The sequence below is a fragment of the Perca fluviatilis genome, chromosome 22 (assembly GCF_010015445.1).
Source record: "Perca fluviatilis chromosome 22, GENO_Pfluv_1.0, whole genome shotgun sequence".
Lineage (NCBI taxonomy): Eukaryota > Metazoa > Chordata > Actinopteri > Perciformes > Percidae > Perca > Perca fluviatilis.
The window spans coordinates 27,251,115-27,272,596 of record NC_053133.1 but is presented as its reverse complement, the minus strand read 5'-3'; the positions used below and the strand labels follow the sequence as shown (position 1 = coordinate 27,272,596).

Below are 21,482 nucleotides of genomic sequence, written 5' to 3'. Positions count from 1 at the left end.
AACAAAACCTATAGCAGCAGGAACAAAAGAGTTTTTGTGTCTGTTTGTCCTGCATTTAGGCAGACAGAATCTGCGGCCAGACAGCAACAACATGAAGTAGCTGTTCAGGGGGGGGCTTATATCAGCCAGGACTGACTGGGCCTTCTTCAGGGTCCTTGTCTCGTCTAGAGATTTTAAGTCAGTCAGAGAGTTCAGGGAAATTTTTCCACACACTTTAGTAATGGATTGCAGCCTGTTTTTGTTTTTAAGAGTGAGGGACCCAAACCAGCACAAAGGCAAAGGAAAGAATAGTTTCAATAAAACAACAATAAAACATCCTCATAAAAGTCTTATCGACATTAAAATTGCGAAGTTTACGATAAAAAAACATACGCTGGTGTGCTTTTTTACAGACAGCGTCAACCTGAGGCTCGAAGGTGAGTTTGTCGTCTACTATAATACCGAGGTATTTGTATTGCTTCACCACTTCGATAGCTTGATCATTAATAAGGGTCGGAGAGAGGGTGGGAGGATTCTTCCTAAAGTCGATCAGCATTTCTTTAGTTTTTGCCGCATTGATGTTCATAAAAGACGACTTGCACCACGCTGTAAAATCATTTAAAGTAGCGCCATACTGGGGGTGTGAGTGTAAGCAGTGACACTACCGGTCATCAGCAAACTTAATGGCTGCACCTGCGTGTTGGCTTTGGCATGCATTTGTATATAAAATAAATAAGATAGCGGAGAGGACGCAGCCCTGGGGAACCAGTGGAGGAAAAGAGAACATCGGATAAGATGCTATTCACTCTCACACGTTGTGACCTGTCAGTTAAAAAGTCCATCAGCCAACAAATAAGACTATGATCAATATTAAAAGTATTTAGGAACGGTGTGGAGATGTCTGAAGTACTCCATCCAGTACTCTGGATGCATTCTCCTCCCCAATCACATGTTCTTCTGATTAGAACTCTTCTAGATGCAGGGCTATATCCCCAACAATCAAAACATGTAGCCTAGGCTAAATTAGAACTCGCCATTATGGGCTATCTGGCTGGCTGCAGTTTATCTGGCTGCAGACTTTTTTAGGTTGTTGGCCAAAAAAACAAGGTGATTCCCATTTTCTGGAAGAGCGTTGTTATGTGACTGTGTTCCCCGCGGTGGAAAACACTCGTTCCGCCCTTGCGGATGTCCCGCATGTTACCAGGTAGCCGCGGTGCCAGCTGGGCGAGATGGGGGTACTTTGGGCTTCTCTCCTTCCACCAGGACAGCGGGTTGCTGTCAGACGGGGGTGGGGGCTCACTGTCGTAGGCCATCATCTCTCTTTGGAGCACATATTCATTCGGTCTGACTGTTAAAAATAAATTTGTTTTTGTTAATGTGTTGTTTAGGCTATGTTTTTTTTTATGATCAATTTTTTATTATTTTTATATTTTAACATACAGAACAAACGAATGCACTCGAAAGGCTACGTTTTATAATGCACTTTTTATATTTCCAATGTAGGCGAGTTTGAGTTGTTATGAAAGGCACTCGATAATTTGAACGTGTTTGAACGTGTTTGTATTATTTATTATTGATAATAATATCATCATTATTAGGGACCGTTCGGTATTTATGGAATGGACCCCCGGAGGAAAATAATGGAGGGTCGCCCAACATTTTTTACCCTGGGAGGGGGGGGCGTCACCCAACTTTTGTATTCATGAAAAGAGCAACATTTCAAAGTGGCTTGTTTGGTACATATTTTTCCATGTAGTAGTCTCGGCCCCCCCATCAGCACCCTAGCAGATGGGTCTGACCGCATACGTGGAGTTTGCTGGGGGCAAGAGGAGCACTGCACCCCTGGTGGCTGAAACTGGTAATTGCATTGAGTGGAATAATTGTTTGGCATGATGACCAGATATTTTATGAATATTTTAAATAACATAAAACAACTAAATGGTGGCAGGTAATACATCTGATTTCATATACTGCTTTAGTAAAAATAATATTAGCCTACCTGGCTGATGATGGGAGCAGCAGGATGCAAAACCCGAAAATGACTGTTGCACTGGACATCTTGCCATGCCAACGTTGCCCTAAAGGTTTCCTAAATGCCATGTATACACATTTGATGTCACCTTGCGCTTTTGTGTAGATTTGGACTTTTCTACGTTTATTCCACTTTGTTTAAACGGCGAAGTGGAGAGGCCTCATTCACCTGTTTGGAGCTGACTGGTGAATGTGACGCTCGTGTAGGCCTTGCTGGATACACCGGGACTCTGTTTGTGGATCTACTGATCACTGTGGATTACTTCTTTTTTTTCGTGTCATTGAATTAAAAATACAAAATACAGATCTTTGTTCTTAACGTGTAGGCTATTAACGTTTTATGGAGTTATTGCGCTGCGTTTGGAGAGGCATGTCAACAGACTGTAGGTCGAACACTGATTGTTCACTGTTACATTTTAGTTGAATTATTCCACCACCGTCTGTCTATTGCGTTCCAAGATAGCCGTGCCGCGATTGGCGATTGATTATTACCCATGTGTGCTTTGGTGAATGGTCTCAATGTTTTATTGTTTTATTTCATGTGAATACTAGTTATAGATAGTTAGTTGTAATACTAGAGGAGTAACTTAGTATTTGAAGTAATTCAGTAATGCAGGAAGTGTGCATTTAGTTTCCATGTTTATTGTTTTTCTCCAACAACGTTAGTGAGTAAATCTACTGAAATGGCCCCCCCACCATAACAGAGGAGTGGGATGCGTCAGATGAGAATGCAGAGGTTTAGTCACGTACGTCATTGCTGTAAAAAAATAATGGTATTCTGTATAGATTTGCCAAACGCAAACCAGTACAGAAGGTATCATAAATTATTGGGGGAGGGTCATGCCTTTTTTCCAAATCGTTTTGGAGGGTCATAGAAAAATTATTAGTGGCGAGGGGAGGGTCATGTCTATTTTAACGAAAGGTCCTAAAACTCCTCCGGTGGCCCCTTAAATAAATAACGAACAGTCCCTTACCTCCTGCCAAGTTTTGGCAGTACACATCCCCAAAGAGGACCCCCTTTGCGCTAAGAGCATTCTTTTCCTTGCGCTGCTGTAGCTCCGTAGTCGTGGCGTTCTCATCTTTGCCTTCCTCTTCGCCGGTCTCCTCGCTGAGCTCTGCAAGCTCCCTCTGAACCTTATCTCGCACTGCCTTGTTCTAAATGAACCAGCCGGTGAAAACCCGGGTCGAGGTAGCTGGCTGTGTTCAGTAGCAAGAATGTATCTTTGTCGGGGCCATATCGCGCCTTCAGATCAGTTGACATCATTGTTTTCATCTCTTTTAGTCCTGCCGGGTCATCGGTGGAGGGCTTGAGTTGTGTCAGAAGCACACACTGTAGGGGGAGGACCGCTGATGCTGTTGGGTAGTTTTCTGTTGACAGCGCCTGGGTGGCTACTTTGAACGGCTTCAGCACGTCTTTCACCTGCGGGACAAACACACAATTAATAACAAGCTTATCCTAGCGCCACTACCTTAGATAGCTAGCTAACATGCTAGCTATTAAGCACAGTTAGGCTATGTGCCACTTAACGTTACTCAAAACACAAACTTAGCTTAGCCAACGTTAACGAGGCTTACGTGTTACTACGTTTGCAAACAGTAATGTTAACAACATTAGGGACATAATATTATTAGACCCAACATAATTAGCCAACATTACTGACCTTCTCCATCAGGGTCCACTCCACACTGCTGAGCTCCAGACTGCTGAGTTTCTCCTCCATTATCACCGCTGCAACAGCGGCTTGTTGATCAGCTGCCCGACAGATCGTATCGTAGGTACTATTCCAGCTGGTGGGGCAGTCGTTGATGAGCTGGACTGGTTTGAGACCAAGGAGTTTCTGCATGGACTCCAGGAGGTAGCTGTCTGTAGGGGAATGCTTGAAATGCTGAGCGGCAGCCTTCAGGCGACTGACTGTTGTTGCAACGGAACGCTCTGCAAGCCCTTTTCTCGCTGCCAGGTTAATTGTGTGAGCCATGCACGGGATATCCGTGATCCCCAAGTACCTCTCTACAGCATTACGTAGTTGGCCACATTGTCTGTTGTGATGGCAAGCACAGACTCACGCTCCACGCAGAACTCTCGTAGAATACTGTCGATGCATGTGGAGACATTCGCTGCTGTGTGAGCGGTTTGAAGCTTAGACGTGTCCAGTACGACATTCCTCATCTCCCAGTCCTCATCGATGAAATAGGCTATGACCGTAACAAGGGACTCAGTAGCCAAAGAACTCCATCCATCAGTGGTCAGTGCAGGTTTCCTCCACGAAGCATTTCCCTTATGCCACCTTTGGTTGTGTCGTACAGCTTCGTTATTTTACCATTCATGGTCCTGTAGCAGGGGATTTTGAATCGTGGCTCTAGCTCGTGGACGAAAGCTTGAAACCCGCTCCCATATATCACGTTAATGGGCCTCATATCTGCACGCGAACAGTGCATCACTCGTCTTAAGCTGTATTTTGATGGGCCCGTAAGAGAGCAGGATAGTACGTAGTTATTCTGTTGGCCTGCCTCGCCCCCAATCCTTCCCCCTCCTCCTCTTCCAGCTTGCTGGGATGTAGTGTTGACAGGTGGGCTCTCAAGTTGCTAGTCGTCGCGAGATATGTGAGTTTGGTCCTACATATTTTACATATCGCTTTGTCCTTACTCGTGATTTTTCCCTGTTTCTTTGGGAAACCAAAGTAGCGCCACACGTTGGTTTTCAAATAGTCAGGAGTGTAGATTCCTCCTCAGGCGTGGTTGTTGTAGCCCAACAGGTTTGAATATTAGGGGCTGCCTAATATTCATTCAAATATCTTTTTTTTATATATATATTCAAATTATATTCGAATATCGAAGTTCGGAGTCAAAGCCCTAACACACACACACACACACACACACATAGAGACGCACTCACACACACATAGAGACACACTCACACACACACACATAGAGACACACACACACAAACATACACACACACATTCATATAGACACACACACAAACATAGACACACACACATACATATAGACGCACACACTCACACATAGAGACACACACACAAACATACATATAGGCACACACATACATATAGACACACACATACATATAGGCACACACATACATATAGACACACACACACATATAGACACACACACACACACAAACAGAGACACACACACACACACAAACAGACACACACACACACACACGACACAGCGCCAAACACACATACACAAACAAACACACACACACACACACACAGGTATCACCTGTTGTTGGTGACAGATCAGACTAAAGAGACTTCAAACATCTGCATTTGGAAACATGCTTCACTCTCTGTGCTCCTTTAACGTGTGTGTGTGTGTGTGTGTGTGTGTCTCTGTGTGTGTGTGTGTGTGTGTGTGTGTGTGTGTTGTGTGTGTGTGTGTGTGTGTGTGTATGTGTGTGTGTGTGTGTGTGTATCAACATGTGTCTGATGCTTCCTGTCAGGAAATGATGTCACTTTGTGTTCTGACAGTAAACAGGATCCTAAATGATGCACTGCAGACATGTTAGTACGGGGAGGTAATAGATTACATTTCAGATGAAGAGAAGCTGCATCTCTCTTTGCTCAGTGCACATCTGATCAGTTCTAAAGATGACTGAGGATGAAGAGAGCTCTCAGTCAGTCAGCTGTGTGGTGATGAAGATGACAGTGGTGATGAAGATAGCCTCAGTCTGTGGTTTGAAATGAGAGCAGCAGAAGTGCTGTCCATGTTTCTGTCTTTACTTAGTTTACTTTTTAATATATAAAGTCTTATTCATGTATTTAAATTTGTCAAATTTCTTTAATTCTAACCTAAATTACACAGTTTACATTTTAAGAGTCAAAGGAATGAAATTAAAGTCACAAAAGCAAATTTGCTCTCCTAGAACCAATTCTCCTCTACGGTAGTGAGGTGGGGGGTCATATTTCCTACCAGAATCAGGCCCATTTGGACAAAAACCCAGTTGAAATCCTGCATCTAGAGTTCTGTAAAAGCATCCTACAGGTGCACAGAAAAACCACCAACAAGGCCTGCAGAGCTGAATTAGCCCAATTCCCATTATTCATAAAAATTCAAAAACCTGCAATCAAATATTGGCTACATCTAAAAAACAGTGACCCCCAGTCCTACCAGCAGAAAGCCCTGCAACACCAAGAGCTGAGCAAAGAGAAGAGTCCCCTCACTCAGCTGGTCCTGACGCTCAGTTCACTTCCTGACCCTGTTCTACCTCAGGACCAGTCTGGGAACCAACCAATCAGAGTTAACCAGATTATAACACAACAGAAACAAAACTACATCACCAACTGGAACACACAAACAGAAGCACAAAGCAAAATGCAGAGCTACCTGTCCCTAAAGAGAGAGTCCAGTGTGGCAGACTACCTGACCACAGTCACTGATACCAAACTAAGAACTACGTTGACCAAGTCCAGACTCAGTGAACACAGCCTGGCCATCGAGACAGGCCGCTACAAACAATCATGGCTGCCCAAAGAGGAACGCTTCTGCCAGCTGTGCAAGAGAAACAAAGTCGAGACCGAGCTGCACTTCCTGACAGAATGCACAGAGCTGCAGCCAATCAGAACTAAATATTTCAATAAAATGCCGATCCGGCTGGGAGAACAGCCAGAGAGCTGCAGTCTAGCAGCAGAATATGTCTTTACCTGTCACACTTTGAGGAACAGTGAGTGACACCCCCCCTCCCACAAACACACACACATACACACAACTGTAATATTCTTGTTTTCATGTTGTTGCTGCTATCCATCAGTTTTGTTCATATTGTTACATTATGTTGACATGATTGTTGCTTTTATACAAATGTCAACCTAATGTTTTATTGTCTGCATCTTACTGTACAACTGGATGTAAATGTGTAACATGTTTCTCTGTTTATATGCTTTAGCAATACTGTAATACTGTACTGTATGTCAATATGGTCATGCTAATAAAGCCTCTTTGAATTTGAGAGAGAGAGAGAGAGAGAGAGAGAGAGAGAGAGAGAGAGAGAGAGAGAGAGATGTCGGATGATCGTTAACTAATTTAACATTTCATTAGAGGTGTTAATTTCCATACAGGTTTAGAGGCTTGATGGTGAAGTAGGGGATTTTGGTCGTGGAGGTATTTTGACTTAAAACAATAGCAGGAAAAGAGTCAAAGGCTGTAAACTTTTTTAAATATGTGGAAAGAAAGCAAAACATGATAGCATTAATATTAAAACTGCACTGCACATAGAACTAACAACTCATCTTAAACAATACTAATTTTAGGGGAAAGATCATTGATTAGGACATAGTAATGTTGAGCTACACATTTAAAACATGAACACATCTGTTCTTTATTCAGATTGAGGAGATGCGGTTTGTCAGAGATCAGCTGTGCTGCTCTGGCCTCAGCTCTGAAGTCCAACCCCTCCCATCTGAAAGAGCTGGACCTGACAGACAACAAGAACCTGGAGGATTCAGGAGTGAAGCTGCTGTGTGCTGGATTGGAGAGTCCAAACTGTAGACTGGAGACTCTGAGGTCAGTTCATCTATTTCATTCTTCTACAGTTTAAAACTATTAAAATTAAATCCATATCAGAAGTTTTAAATTTCTATCAGTTCACTTGTTTTCTGTGTTTGTCTGAGTACAAATCACGTGTCTGAACAGTTTGTCTCCAGATGTAGTCTGGACTCAAACTGGATCAGTGTTTGTCAGAAAACTATAAGATTTATTCTTCAATGTGATGCAAAATTAAATCAAAATTTAAAATAGTTTTTACAAGTAAAACACATAATAAAAATAAATAAAAGAAATAGGGCTGCACAATTTGTAGATACGTCATATTATGATTTACAATACTATGATTGCAAAATAAATGCACCAAACAGTAAATAAAAAATGTCTTGCTAAAGAAACCCAGAAAACCCTCAACATGTTGGGTTCCTTAAAAAAGATCAACGAAATATATAGAACATAAAAACATAAAACATAGTCTATAAATATGAAGAAAGGAACAATTAAATGTGTAGAGAAAATAAAGAATGAAGAAAGAGAGAGAGGAGGAAAAGTAATCAAAATAAAAAAAACAATGGAAATGTTTGCTACAGTTACAGATTTTTTCACAGATTTTTTAAATGATAGAGGAGAAAGTTTAGTTTGGTTTGCTCAACAGCACAAATGAAAAATAGAACAAATAAAAAAAATACAAATTCTCATTAAAATAATACATTGTCTATGTCACATTAAGGATGGGTGTAATAAAAGAACTATTGATTAAGTTACTAAATCTACTTTGTCCAACCTGTTGGTAAAGTGTGAAGAACACCAAGCTTCTTAAGCCCCAGTGTCTTCTTCTGTTGTTTCTACTGTGGGTAAAGTGAAGGCTGTTACAACATGGAGACTGGAGTGGACACTCTTACTCTCTGTCTCACACACACACACACACACACACACACACACACACACACACACACACACACACACACACACACACACACACACACACTCACACACACACACACACACACACACACACACACACACAGTAAAGGAGCACTGAGAGTGAATCATGTTTCCAATAGCAGATGTTTGAAGTCTCTTCAGTCTGATCTGTCACCAACAACAGGTGATACCTCAACATGTGTGTGATGCTTCCTGTCAGGAAATGATGTCACTTTGTGTTCTGACAGTAAACAGGATCCTAAATGATGCACTGCAGACATGTTAGTACGGGGAGGTAATAGATTACATTTCAGATGAAGAGAAGCTGCATCTCTCTTTGCTCAGTGCACATCTGATCAGTTCTAAAGATGACTGAGGATGAAGAGAGCTCTCAGTCAGTCAGCTGTGTGGTGATGAAGATGACAGTGGTGATGAAGATAGCCTCAGTCTGTTTGAAATGAGAGCAGCAGAAGTGCTGTCCATGTTTATGTTTTTACTTAGTTTATTTTTTATTATTATAAAGTCTTATTCATGTATTTCAATTTGTCAATTTTCTTTAATTCTAACCTAAATTACACAGTTTACATTTTAAGAGTCAGAGGGATGAACTTAAAGTCATAAAAGTACACTTCTTTCATGTAATATTTCTTTTTTGAAATATATGTGGAAAGAAATTAAAACATGATAGCATTAATATTAACCCTTATGTTGTCCTCGGGTCAAATTTGACCTGTCTTCAAAGTTTTTTTATATCAGAAAATACTGGACGTCAATAAAGCGCCAAAAATCTAAAAAAAAAAACACACAAAAAAAAACACTCCAAAGTGCCCAGATAGCTCAGCTGGTAGAGCGGCGCCCATATATAGAGGTTTAGTCCTCGACCCAGCGGCCCGGGTTCGTCTCCAACCTGCGGCCCTTTGCTGCATGCCATCCCCCCCCCTCTCTCCTTTAATGTCTTTATCTCTCCTGTCAAAATAAAGGCCGAAAATGCCCCAAAAATAATCTTTAAAGCCAGATTGTGTAAGGTTTGTAGTTGTTCATTATCAAACTCTATATTGCCCTTCATCAACGTGTCCTTTTTTATGAATATTAATCACCACCATCAATTCCAAGTATTCCTATTGGCTTTAAATTTTACATTTGCTTACATGAACTGGGGTAGACGCTCCATAGTCATGCTCCATCTAGAAATACATTAGCCGGTAAGGGACATACAGGACATACTGCTCCACCTTTCACATTTTAGACTCCCAGCTGCTGCTAATGCTGCTAATGCTGCTAATCCTGCTAATCCTGCTAATGCTGCCAATGCTGCTAATCCTGCTAATGATGCTAATGATGCTAATGATGCTAATGCTGCTAATGGGTGTCGTAGCTTCCCGACCCCAGTGGCAAGTTTGAAGGAAACACGGAGGACCACATGTATTCAAAATCCAAGTTTCAGGAACAGGAGTCTTCTTCTTCTTCTTCTTCTTCTTCTTCTTCTTCTTCTTCTTCGCCCAGAATAAGAAAACGGAGATTGAAAAGAGCGAGAGACCGGCATCATCAGAAAAAAGAGTGAACACTGGAGCTGCTTTGGAGGCACACACCAAATCCCAACTAGTTAATGATCCCTCCCTCTCCCTCTCTCCCTCTCTCCCTCTTTCCCTCCCTCTCTCCCTCTTTCCCTCCCTCTCTCCCTCTCTCTCACTCTCACTCTCTCCCTCCCTCTCTCATTAACATTAATTTCCACTCTTCACTTTTCAGCCAAAGTGTACAACAGTTTGTTTGTGTAAATAATCAGCCTTCACCTACCGATGCTGTCGGTGCTCTAGTCCTAATAAATCAACTAAAATAATTAAAAGTGTATTGGTCTCTGACTAGTCTGGTATATATAGCTAGTCTATATCCTCCACCTTCCACTTCCTGGGATGGCTGCCAGAAAATTCTGCCATAGCACTTAGCTTAGCACCGCCCAAGACGATAGTGATTGGTTTAAATAAAATCCCCCAAAACCAAAGCACGTTTTTCTCCCATCCCATCCAAGATTTTAACATGCACCGTTAGCGTGAACAGAAAGTGGCAAACACGCTTGTGGAAAGCGGTCGCACAACAGCTGAAATGTAGAACGTAGTGTTTAAACTTTAAGGAGACTTCCAAATAAAATACTGGCATCTTTAGAAATAAGATTTTCCAGTTTTGAAAGTTTAGATTTGTTTTTATATATATATAAAAAAAAAAACACAAATAGGTGGTTGCCAAAGGGGACAACTGACTCAATCTGGTTGCCAGGCAACCATTACTGTTGAGCCCTGCAAACACACACACACACACACACACACACACACACACACACACACACACACACACACACACACACACACACACACACACACACACACAGACAGACAGACAGACAGACAGACAGACAGACAGACAGACTCACTAAGTGAAATAAATCCCTCAAACATTATTGTAAATAGAACAAGTAGAACTTTGTAGCGTCTCTGACTTGAATTCACCAGTTTGATATCTGATGAACTTTTAAAGCCAACATTTCCTGTGATCTGCTGTCATGGTTGGTCACTCTAACTCAACTAAGGATGTTATTTTTTTTTGTATATTTGTTAGCATGGGATTTTGGAAGGGGGAAGGTTTGATGGGGGTTTTTAGTTTTTTTTTTTTTTTTATTTTTTTTTTTTTATTAATTTTTTTTTTTTTTTTTTTTGACCTTTAAAAAAAAGAAAAGATTTACTAAGGACAGAGGGAGTCGGATGCTGTACAGGTTGGAAAGCCTCTTGAGCTAAATTTGTCATCTGTGATATTGGGCTGTATAAATAAAATGGACTTGACTATGAATGTAGGGAAAGTCAGATTTGAACTGTTAGATTAGTTTCTATGATTAGTGTCCATGTGAGAATAGTGGTGTTTTCTAGAGCTGTACAGTAAGTGAACTAATTAAAGAGCAGATGTGTTCAGAAGACTCATCTCTACCTGAAACATTAGGATGGTAGTGAAGATAAGCTACACTTCATTCACAAGACAATGAAACATGTTGATTTATAATAAACTTTAATAAGATGACACTGTCAATATTACAGATTACTGTGTGTAATTATTGTAAATATATTGCATTTAGTAAACACGTCTAAATCATTCACTTCAAAGTCTTTATTGAAGTAGCAGCATGTTGTCATTAATATTAATTAGAGCTCTTTTTCACTTTTTGTATTTTACAGTTTTTATCCTGATCCTGTTGTGTTCAGGTGTTTCTGTTTTCTAAACCTTCGTCAGCTCTGAAAAGATTATTAAATATTGAATAATTTCAAGCAGGAACATTGTCTTCTAAAGTTACATTATTTATTCTTTATTCAGATTGGTGAGCTGCGGTTTGTCAGAGATCAGCTGTGCTGCTCTGGTCTCAGCTCTGAACTCCAACCCCTCCCATCTGAAAGAGCTGAACCTGAGGGTCAACAACCTGAAGGATTCAGACGTGAAGCAGCTGTGTGATCTGAAGGAGAGTCCAGACTGTAGACTGGAGACTCTGAAGTAAGTAGAGGGTTGGATTCAGTCCATGCTGGTTTCAGCAGTATCAAACTAAACCCAGTTAGTATCAAAGCAAAGATCCAGTATTTTCGGTAAACCTCCAACCTGGTCAGTGAAGCTGTGAGAGGAGAGAGAGAACAGTCAGCCAATCAGAGACTGTTCTCTCTGAACCCAACAGCAGTAAATCATCATTAAAGTGAGCAGTGAACATCTCTCTGTTTCTGCAGTAATGATGCGTTCAGGACTCTCAGCAGTTTATTTCCACTGTGTACTTCAGTGAAATCTGCAGAGTCAACAGACTTGATGGCCAAAGTCTCTGCAGGTCTGTGAGCTTCACTCCAACACGTTAACATGAGAGCTGAAAGGAAGCAGGCTGCTCTACACAGCCGCTCCACTTGGTGTCTGAACAGGACTGAAGTCTCTGCTGCTCTTTATACTGGATGCTGTTAACTTGTTCAACATCAACACAGTTCTAATGTTTGCAACTTACCCAATTACCCTAGTGGGGATTGTTTTGTGTCTCTTACACATAAAATAACAATAACAACATAACAAGTGTAGTGTTTTCTATTTAGAAATATAGATAAATAAATAGTCAGTGATGTTGAATAGCCTGTAGACCTACAGTAGTGCAACCGACTGTCCCTACAGTTCAGCAGACATGTGAACAGCTGATTCATTGTAAATGTAACCATCATAGTGTGAAATCCAGTTGAACTGATGCTGTTAGGTGAACGGGGCTCAGCAGAGAGGTGGAGAGAGACCACGTCTCTGCAGCTTATTCAGGGAGTCAGGTCAACGCTGCTAAAGACCTCCGAACTTAGAGTTTCATGTGTAGGCTCCTCCCATATGGCTCGCATCAGGAGTTAACATCAACTGTACCAAAACACGGGGGAAATATTATGCGACATACGATAGTTTTTATTTTGACAGGATAGGAAACTGTCTGAGTATTAAATTGTCTCAATGTAATACTGCTAGACGGTAGCCTAACCCGCCGAGCAGACAGACAGCAGAGGTCACCTGGAGAGTCCGGTACAGTCTGACTCTTCTAACTGAGATATGCTACCATCAGCTCTATACATCGGAGCGTTCAGATCAGTGAAATCAGAGCCAGCTACATACAGTAGTGACTGTGGATGAGAGGGGGGGTGGCTCTCATGTTTGGCGCTCATGATATTCCTTTGGCGCCGGATAAAACCAAACTTTCTCTATGCAGTAAAACCCTGAATAAATACAGATAATAACTTCATAATACTAACCATTAAACTCCAGATGGACTCCAGCCGTCTTCTCTGGGGGGAAAAGATCGATGTGGGAAAAATTAACTTCTTCTTCTGTGTGTTAATTAGTGGATCACAAACCAAGTTTAAGGCTCAAACCACCACCTACATTACTGTATTGGAGGGTGTAGAATAATTAATGGTATTAATTAATCTGAACGGAGGAATATTCACAGTCGGGTCTGTTGTGTTTTGTGAGAGAGAGAGGGAGAGAGAAGGAAATAGAGGGAGAGAGGAGAGAGGAGAGAGGAGAGAGGAGAGAGAAGGAGAGGGAGAGGGAGAAGGAGAGAGAGAAGGAGAGGGAGAAGGAGGGGGAGAGAGAAGGAGAGATACATTAGCCTAGCAGCTAGCTCATAGCTTAATCCCATTAACCACCATACCATTGTGATAGGTTACTTCTTCACCACGGTATGAAAACTACATACAGTCACAGCCCTATTTATCTCTTCTGTTGTCTTCTTCTCTCATCAGATGGATATCTCTATTAGACTGATTAGAAGGAGGATGTTGGAGGACCAGCTGAGTCCTGATGATCCCGAGAGCTTGAAGCAGCAGCAGCACCTCTAACTGGGCCATGTTACTGGGAGGTAGAGTGGAGAGACTGACTGAGGCTCTGCACGCTTCCACATTAGCAACGGCACGTGGCCATGAAAGAAGTATGTCGGGCAAGTTGATTGGCCGACATTAGCCTCTCTGGGTCAGTGACGGGGGCTCTGTCTCCATCAGAATCAGCTGACTCAGCATACGTCAGACTACAGAGTGGAGCCAAGTGTGGAAAGCATATGTTTGCTAACATCTCACATTTTCACATCAATGGTAAACTTGACTGTCGTCGCTGCAGGACAGTCACCTGTTTGTCTGATAAACTTGAAACGCTGAAACAACCGTTACCTCACAGAGACCTTTACCCCCCAATTTACAATAAAATAAATGCAGCATGAAGCTTGCGAGGCGTATTTCAAGTGAACGCAACATGTTGTTTTTCAGACGACCGCTGTACTGTTGGAATCCTACACAGTGAAATAGAGACAAACCTTTACACCGTTTAGCTGTCAGCATTGTAACCATAGATATAGAACAACCGTGTTTACTCCAACTGCTAGCTAACGGTAGGCTAACGTTACCTGCTGCCAAGTGTAGTGTTAACTAGCGTCCCGTGCAGCGATGTTTCGGTTGCCTCTAACGTCCGTTTAGGAGCATCAGAGAGAACCGCAGGCTATTAAGTGGCAACTAGCTAAATCTGCGTTGCTATTTGGTCCGGTAGATAGCGGTCGTTAAGGCACCTGTCGGTGCCGTAGCACCGGGTCTCGGTAACAGCTGAATATTCTATCTCATGATGAAAAAGTAGAGACGATTGTAGACGAAAAAGAAGAGAGATTTTATCTTAGTTTTTATTTTATGCAAAACATGTTAGTCTCGTCTTTTTTCGTCAACAATAATGCATGTTAATTTAGTCTTAGTCAGCGTTTTTGGACATTGGCGCAGTCTCGTCATCGTCTCAGTCATGGAAAAAAAGGTTGTTGACGAATAAATTTAGTCTCGTCTCGTCTGACAAAATTAACACTACCCCACAGAAACATCTTCTCTTCTAAATTAAAGTTAATAGGTGAGGTGGTCACCACGCTGTCCACAGCTACAGTCGAGATTAGCCTCACACACACACACACACACACACACACACACACACACACACACACACACACATAATATACTCACTCTCTCATACACACTCTCTCACACACAGACACACACTGTGTTAGTGAGCACTTCTCCTTTGTCGAGAAAATCCATCCACCTCACAGGTGTGGTATATCAAGATGCTGATTACACTGGGGAAGAGAGAGAGACAGAGAGGGGAAAGAGAGAGAGAGACAGAGACAGACAGTAAGAGAGAGCAGAGAGAGAGAGAGAGAGAGAGAGACAGAGAGAGAGGGCGAGAGACAGACAGAGAGAGAGATAGGAGGATGAACACTTAACCCACATTTAAATAGATGTGTGCTATGCTTTCTGTTGCAGCCATTGCATTTATTTCGAAATAACAAAGGAAGTTGATACCACATGTAGAAAGTTACCTTATTACCACTTTTACCAGTGTGTCTAATATATATATATATATATATATATATATATATATATATATAAAACCAACTTTTTTGAACTTGTCCTAGGCCGTGCGACCGATCTGCACAAAACCTGGTAGATAGCATCTCCAGATGGACCTGACAAAAAGTTTTTGAAAGAATTTTGCTACGTTAAAGTATGCGCATTTGACGACAAAACAAATTTTCCTAGCTAGCTACCACACACATATCATATCATATCTCGGCCAAATTAAATGTCATCAGCAAATAACTTGAGGTCCTTGTTGAACATCTGACGACGATACGTTGTACCAAATTTGGCGAAGATCGGCCTTTAGGGGGCGCTATAAGCAACGTTTATTTGTTTCGGCTAATAACAATGCATTTAAATGGGAAATTTGCAATTGTAATATCTCTGCCACAGTAAAAGCAATCAACACAAACTTGTGATGCTCATTCGGCATGGCCTTCTGAGGCTCTTTACCAAATTTGGCGAAGATCATCCATTAGGGGGCACTATAGTCAACATATACCAGTTTGGGCCTTTTAATCCCTTCTGAAGTTGAGCATGTTGTATACAACACCAAACGGCACTTCTGATTCATAACTTTATAACTTAATAATTATAAATAGTCAAAACTTAGGGTCTTTTGCAGCTAAAATCTAACAGTTGCCCCTTTCTGCTGGTGTTTTTGTTTTGTCTTCTTAGCCCTTACATGGTTTTACATCCAGCCTAGAAGTCCAGAGTTTTTCGGGTCTTTGTGAAATTAATTCATATTTTAACATCCAAGATTGATACACTGTGTGTAAAACATGTTAATAGTTTTTCCATTATGAGTTATAATGTTCAATATGTTTATTTTTCCACTGGATGACTCAAAATATATAGAACTGTAGATGTGTTGCTTGTTGGGCATGCCGCTCTGAGGATTTGTACCAAATTTGGCAAAGATTGGCCATTAGTGGGCGCTATAATCAACATATAAGTGTTTTGCCCTGTTAATCACTGTTAATGGAATATTTGCAATGGGAATGTATCAAAGACCTTGCAGCTCACACTTCTCAATATTTACTGATGTTTACCTCCTACCGTTACGTTTTGGTTTTCGCTTTTGCGTGCTCCCCTGGTGTTATATACAATAAACAAACTTCTTAACCCACCTGACAAAGTTTCTAGAACCTTCACAGTGGACAAAATGTAACTCTTTTCTCCCACTTTTTCAATCCAAAATCAACACCATTCATATGCGCTGATACTGTGCAAATAAACATTGCAGTTGGTGCTAAGTGGAGAGTCTGTCATAGTGTGATTGGGCATGTCGGTGGCATTGATTCTTAATTTCCCACGAAGTTGATCGCGGTCACGTGTCAGTTAAATTTCTCATCTCCAATCCTATCTGTATTTGAGATTAGAAGGCCCAGGTCCTTAGGTTGAAAGCCCTACTCCGGCACTGTATTACGAGTTAATAGCTGGCGTGTGTGTTAATTGCCGCCGCTGTCCATTTCCTAATGTTTTGAAATGCAAACAACTTTTGACTACTTTTTTTTTTTTTTTGAACGACGTGCGCCTGTGAACATCCACGGAGGATAACATCAATCGGCGCCTATGACACCATTTACAACAACCTGACCACCTCCCCTGCTCTTTCAGCCACCACACCTGCCGGTACCTCCACCCTCTAAGTCACTCTCTCATTTCTCTCTGCTGTCCCCTGTGGTTAGGGGGGTTAAGAAGTTTGTTTATAGTAGAGAATTGTTAAAAGTAGTCTGTATATCCATGGAGATGAACCGTTAACCACTACATTTGCAACGGCAGAGTACAGCAGAACTCGTGCATCAAACCTCTCGACATTCACCAACGTTTGCCCCTACATAATGCTTCGGGTCCCGCATTGGTGCAGCTTCGCGGGTCATCGGGGGCGACTGGCGCAGCTTCGTGGGTCATTGGGGGCGACTGGCATCGGAGGCAAATGGCATCGGAGGCGAATGGCATCGGAGGCTTGGGCCCCATCATAACTGCTTGCAGTTCTAGTTTATTTTGTTATTTCAAAATAAAAACATTAATGAAAAAAATGAAATTTTATGTTTTTTAATGTATTACAGTTTGATGTGAGTGTGCTGAAAAGGCACATGAAGTCAACCTGTGGAGCTTTTTCCTCCTTAGAAATCAATCAGATATTGTTATGATTCTATGAATACTGTTACAATGCATTTTCCCGTAACTTTTGCAATTTTACATATGTTTAATAATCCTAATATCACATTTTGTCAATACCATGCAACCGTGCTGGCTGTCTTTATGTTAGTCATATATGTAACCTGCCTAGGGACTGCAGATGAAAAGTAGTTATTTTGACTAATTCTGGCATACATGGTGTTTTTTATACAACAATGTTCATAAATATGCATGGTCCCTATCAAATAAACCAATAAAATAAATGAAAAATATTGGTTATGAATAATGCTTGAGGTAAAAGAAAAGAGTTTATATCCGTTTCTCATGTCTATAAAACATTTAAAGTACACATGAAAATAATCCTGACTTTTATGGTTTTAGCTTTAATAAATTAAATCAGGTTTTTCATAGTTTCATGTGAGCGTGCTGAACAGACCCATGAAGTCAACCTGTGGAGCTTTTTCCTCTCAGAGAGCTACGGTGGCCCTGAGAGGCCACAGCACGCAACAATAAGACAACACGTGCAAATAAACCACAGCACGCAACAATGAGACAACCCGTGCAAATAAGACAACACGTGCAAATAAACCACAGCACGCAACAATAAGACAACACGTACTAATAAGACAACACGCACTAATAACACAACACGTGCAAATAAGACAACACGCACTAATAAGACAACACGCACTAATAACACAACACGCACTAATAACACAACACGTGCAAATAAGACAACACGCACTAATAAGACAACACGTGCAAATAAGACAACACGCACTAATAAGACAACAGGTGCAAATAAGACAACACGCACTAATAAGACAACACGCACTAATGAGACAACACGCGTGCAAATAAGACAACCGCGCACTAATAAGACAACCGCGTGCAAATAAACCACAACAGCACTAATAACACGCACGCACTAATAAGACAACGCACTAATAAGACAACACGCACTAATAAGACAACACGTGCAAATAAGACAACACGCACTAATAAGACAACACGTGCAAATAAGACAACACGCACTAATAAGACAACACATACTAATAAGACAACACACACTAATAAGACAACCGCACTAATAAGACAACCGTGCAAATAAGCCACAACACGCACTAATAACACAACCGTGCAAATAAGACAACACGCGCACTAATAATCACAACACGTGCAAATAAGACAACACGCACTAATAAGACAACACACACTAATAAGACAACAGCGCGCACTAATAAGACAACACGCACTAATAACACAACACGTGCAAATAAGACAACACGCGCACTAATAAGACAACCGCACTAATAACACAACACGTGCAAATAAGACAACCGCACTAATAAGACAACAACACGCTAATAAGAAAACCGCACTAATAAGACAACACGCACTAATAAGACAACACGCACTAATAAGACAACACGCACTAATAAGACAACACGCACTAATAAGACAACACGCACTAATAAGACAACACGCACTAATAAGACAACACGTGCAAATAAGACAACACGCACTAATAAGACAACACGTGCAAATAAGACAACACGCACTAATAAGACAACACGTGCAAATAAGACAACACATGCAAATAGCCCACACCACAACGGAAGTGTTTCCAGGGGACACTTTTAAGTGATGCACATGTGCCTCAACCATTGGCTTTGTGGTACATAGACAGACCAACAACAGGACAATTTTAACAATTTTCGCCATTTTGTTCATCACTAAATTCACTTCTGAATACGTTTTAGGCGAGAAATGAACTCTTTAGATTTCGAATATAGGCAGTCTTGCGAAAATCGTTGCTGAATTGACAATTTGTTTCAAAGTTTTCGGAATTGAGAAGCTCCATAAAGTGACGCGACAGCCAGCTAGCGCCTGCTGGGCCGCTAGCTCGTTGCTCAGACAGTCCTGCTCAGAGTCCCCGCTCTAAGCTGGAGGTCTCTCAGACCGCTCTCGTAAATAAGAGGCTTTTATTTCCCCGTTGATGGATTATTTATTTAAGTATCACAACACATGTCCATTTTAAGAGTAACCTGTGGTTAGCTGCATTTTCGGAGTTAAACTCCACAAGCGCTTGCAGGCTTAACAACCTCGCTGGCCGGCCGTCACACATACACACACACACACACAGAGATACATAATAATAAAATACTGAGCACCCTACTTGTGCCAGACTACCAGTAGGCTACATTCATTTAAAATTAAACATTGCAGTTGGCGCTGAGTGGAGCGTTGGTGGCATTTCCCACGAAGCTGATCGGTTGTCAGTTAAACTTCTCATCTCCAATCCTATCTGTATTTGTGAGAAGTGGCGTTGTCCTGAGTTGAAAGCCTATTTAAATTCTGAAATGCAAACCTTTTTTTTTTTTGAAGGGCGTGCGCACGTGAGCACCCACGGGGGAAAACATAAACCGTTTCTCTTCAGGAGAATTGTTTAAATTATTTATTATTCATTAAATTATTATTAGCTTTAATTTTATTCTTTATGGTTTAGCTCTAACACCCCTGACTTATTCAAAAGAGTGGAACGCGATCCCTACTAGTATTAGTGTATTAGTTTATGTCAGTTTAAATTATAAAAAGAAGTAGGCCATATGCACTGGCGTGTCCTAGGTGTCCCTATTAGTGTTATGTGGAATTATCATTTATATATTATTGTAGTGCACTGTAAATGCCTAGGGACAACAGATGGAAATTAGCAATTCAAATTATAAAGGTTGGTGTCTCCCCTTTAGTCTACATAACATGTCATAGCATGTTACCACTTTATGTACAACTGTTCATTTATCATACAGACTGAAGCTCAACTTATAATAAATCAGAAAACAAACTTTCGCGCACTGTGTGTGTGTGTGTGTGACGGCCGGCCAGCGAGGTTGTTAAGCCTGCAAGCGCTTGTGGAGTTTAACTCCGAAAATGCAGCTAACCACAGTTTACTCTTAAAATGGACATGTGTTGTGATACTTAAACAAATAATCCATCAACGGAAAATAAAAGCCTCTTATTTACGAGAGTGGTCTGAGAGACCTCCAGCTTAGAGCGGGGTCTCTGAGCAGGACTGTCTGAGCAAGGAGCTTATTAGTACGTGTTGTCTTATTTGCACGTGTTGTCTTATTAGTGCGTGTTGTCTTATTTGCACATGTTGTCTTATTAGTGTGTGTTGTCTTATTAGTGCGTGTTGTCTTATTAGTGCGTGTTGTCTTATTTGCACGTGTTGTCTTATTAGTGCGTGTTGTCTTATTTGCGTGTTGTCTTATTAGTGCGTGTTGTCTTATTGTAGCGTGTTGTCTTATTAGCGTTTCTTATTGCGTGTTGTCTTATTAGTGCGTGTTGTCTTATTATTGTGTTGTCTTATTTGCGTGTTGTATTATTAGTGCGTGTTTTGTCTTATTAGTGCGTGTTGTCTTATTGTCGCGTGTTATCTTGTTGCGTGTTGTCTATATTCGCGTGTTGTCTTATTAGTGCGTGTTGTCTTATTATGCGTGTTGTCTCTATTTGCGTGTTGTCTTATTAATGTGTGTTGTCTTATTAGTGCGTGTTGTCTTTGTTTGCGTGTTGTCTTATTAGTGCGTGTTGTTTTGTGCGTGTGTCTTATTAGTGCGTGTTGTCTTATTAGTGCGTGTTGTCTTATTAGTCGCGTGTTGTCTTATTTGCGTGTTGTCTTATTAGTGTGTGTTGTCTTATTAGTGCGTGTTGTCTTATTAGTGCGTGTTGTCTTATTAGTGCGTGTTGTCTTATTAGTGCGTGTTGTCTTATTAGTGTGTGTTGTCTTATTAGTGCGTTGTCTTATTAGTGCGTGTTGTCTTATTTGCAGATGTTGTCTTATTAGTGCGTGTTGTCTTATTAGTGCGTGTTGTCTTATTAGTGCGTGTTGTCTTATTAGTGCGTTGTCTTATTAGTGCGTGTTGTCTTATTAGTGCGTGTTGTCTTATTAGTGCGTTGTCTTATTAGTGCGTGTTG

At 41.1% G+C, this 21,482-nt stretch overlaps 1 protein-coding gene across 1 annotated transcript in view; it reads left to right on the top strand.

Annotated features, from left to right (window-relative positions):
- LOC120552569 (NLR family CARD domain-containing protein 3-like) overlaps positions 1–14,224 on the top strand; it is a 1,238,648-nt gene extending 1,224,424 nt beyond the window's left edge. The window contains exons 10-12 of the mRNA XM_039790742.1: positions 7,363–7,539; positions 11,797–11,970; positions 13,722–14,224. Coding sequence (XP_039646676.1) covers positions 7,363–7,539; positions 11,797–11,970; positions 13,722–13,743 — 373 coding nt within the window. The 3' untranslated portion in view covers positions 13,744–14,224. The remainder of the gene's footprint in view (positions 1–7,362; positions 7,540–11,796; positions 11,971–13,721) is intronic.
- The last annotated feature ends 7,258 nt before the right edge of the window (positions 14,225–21,482 follow it).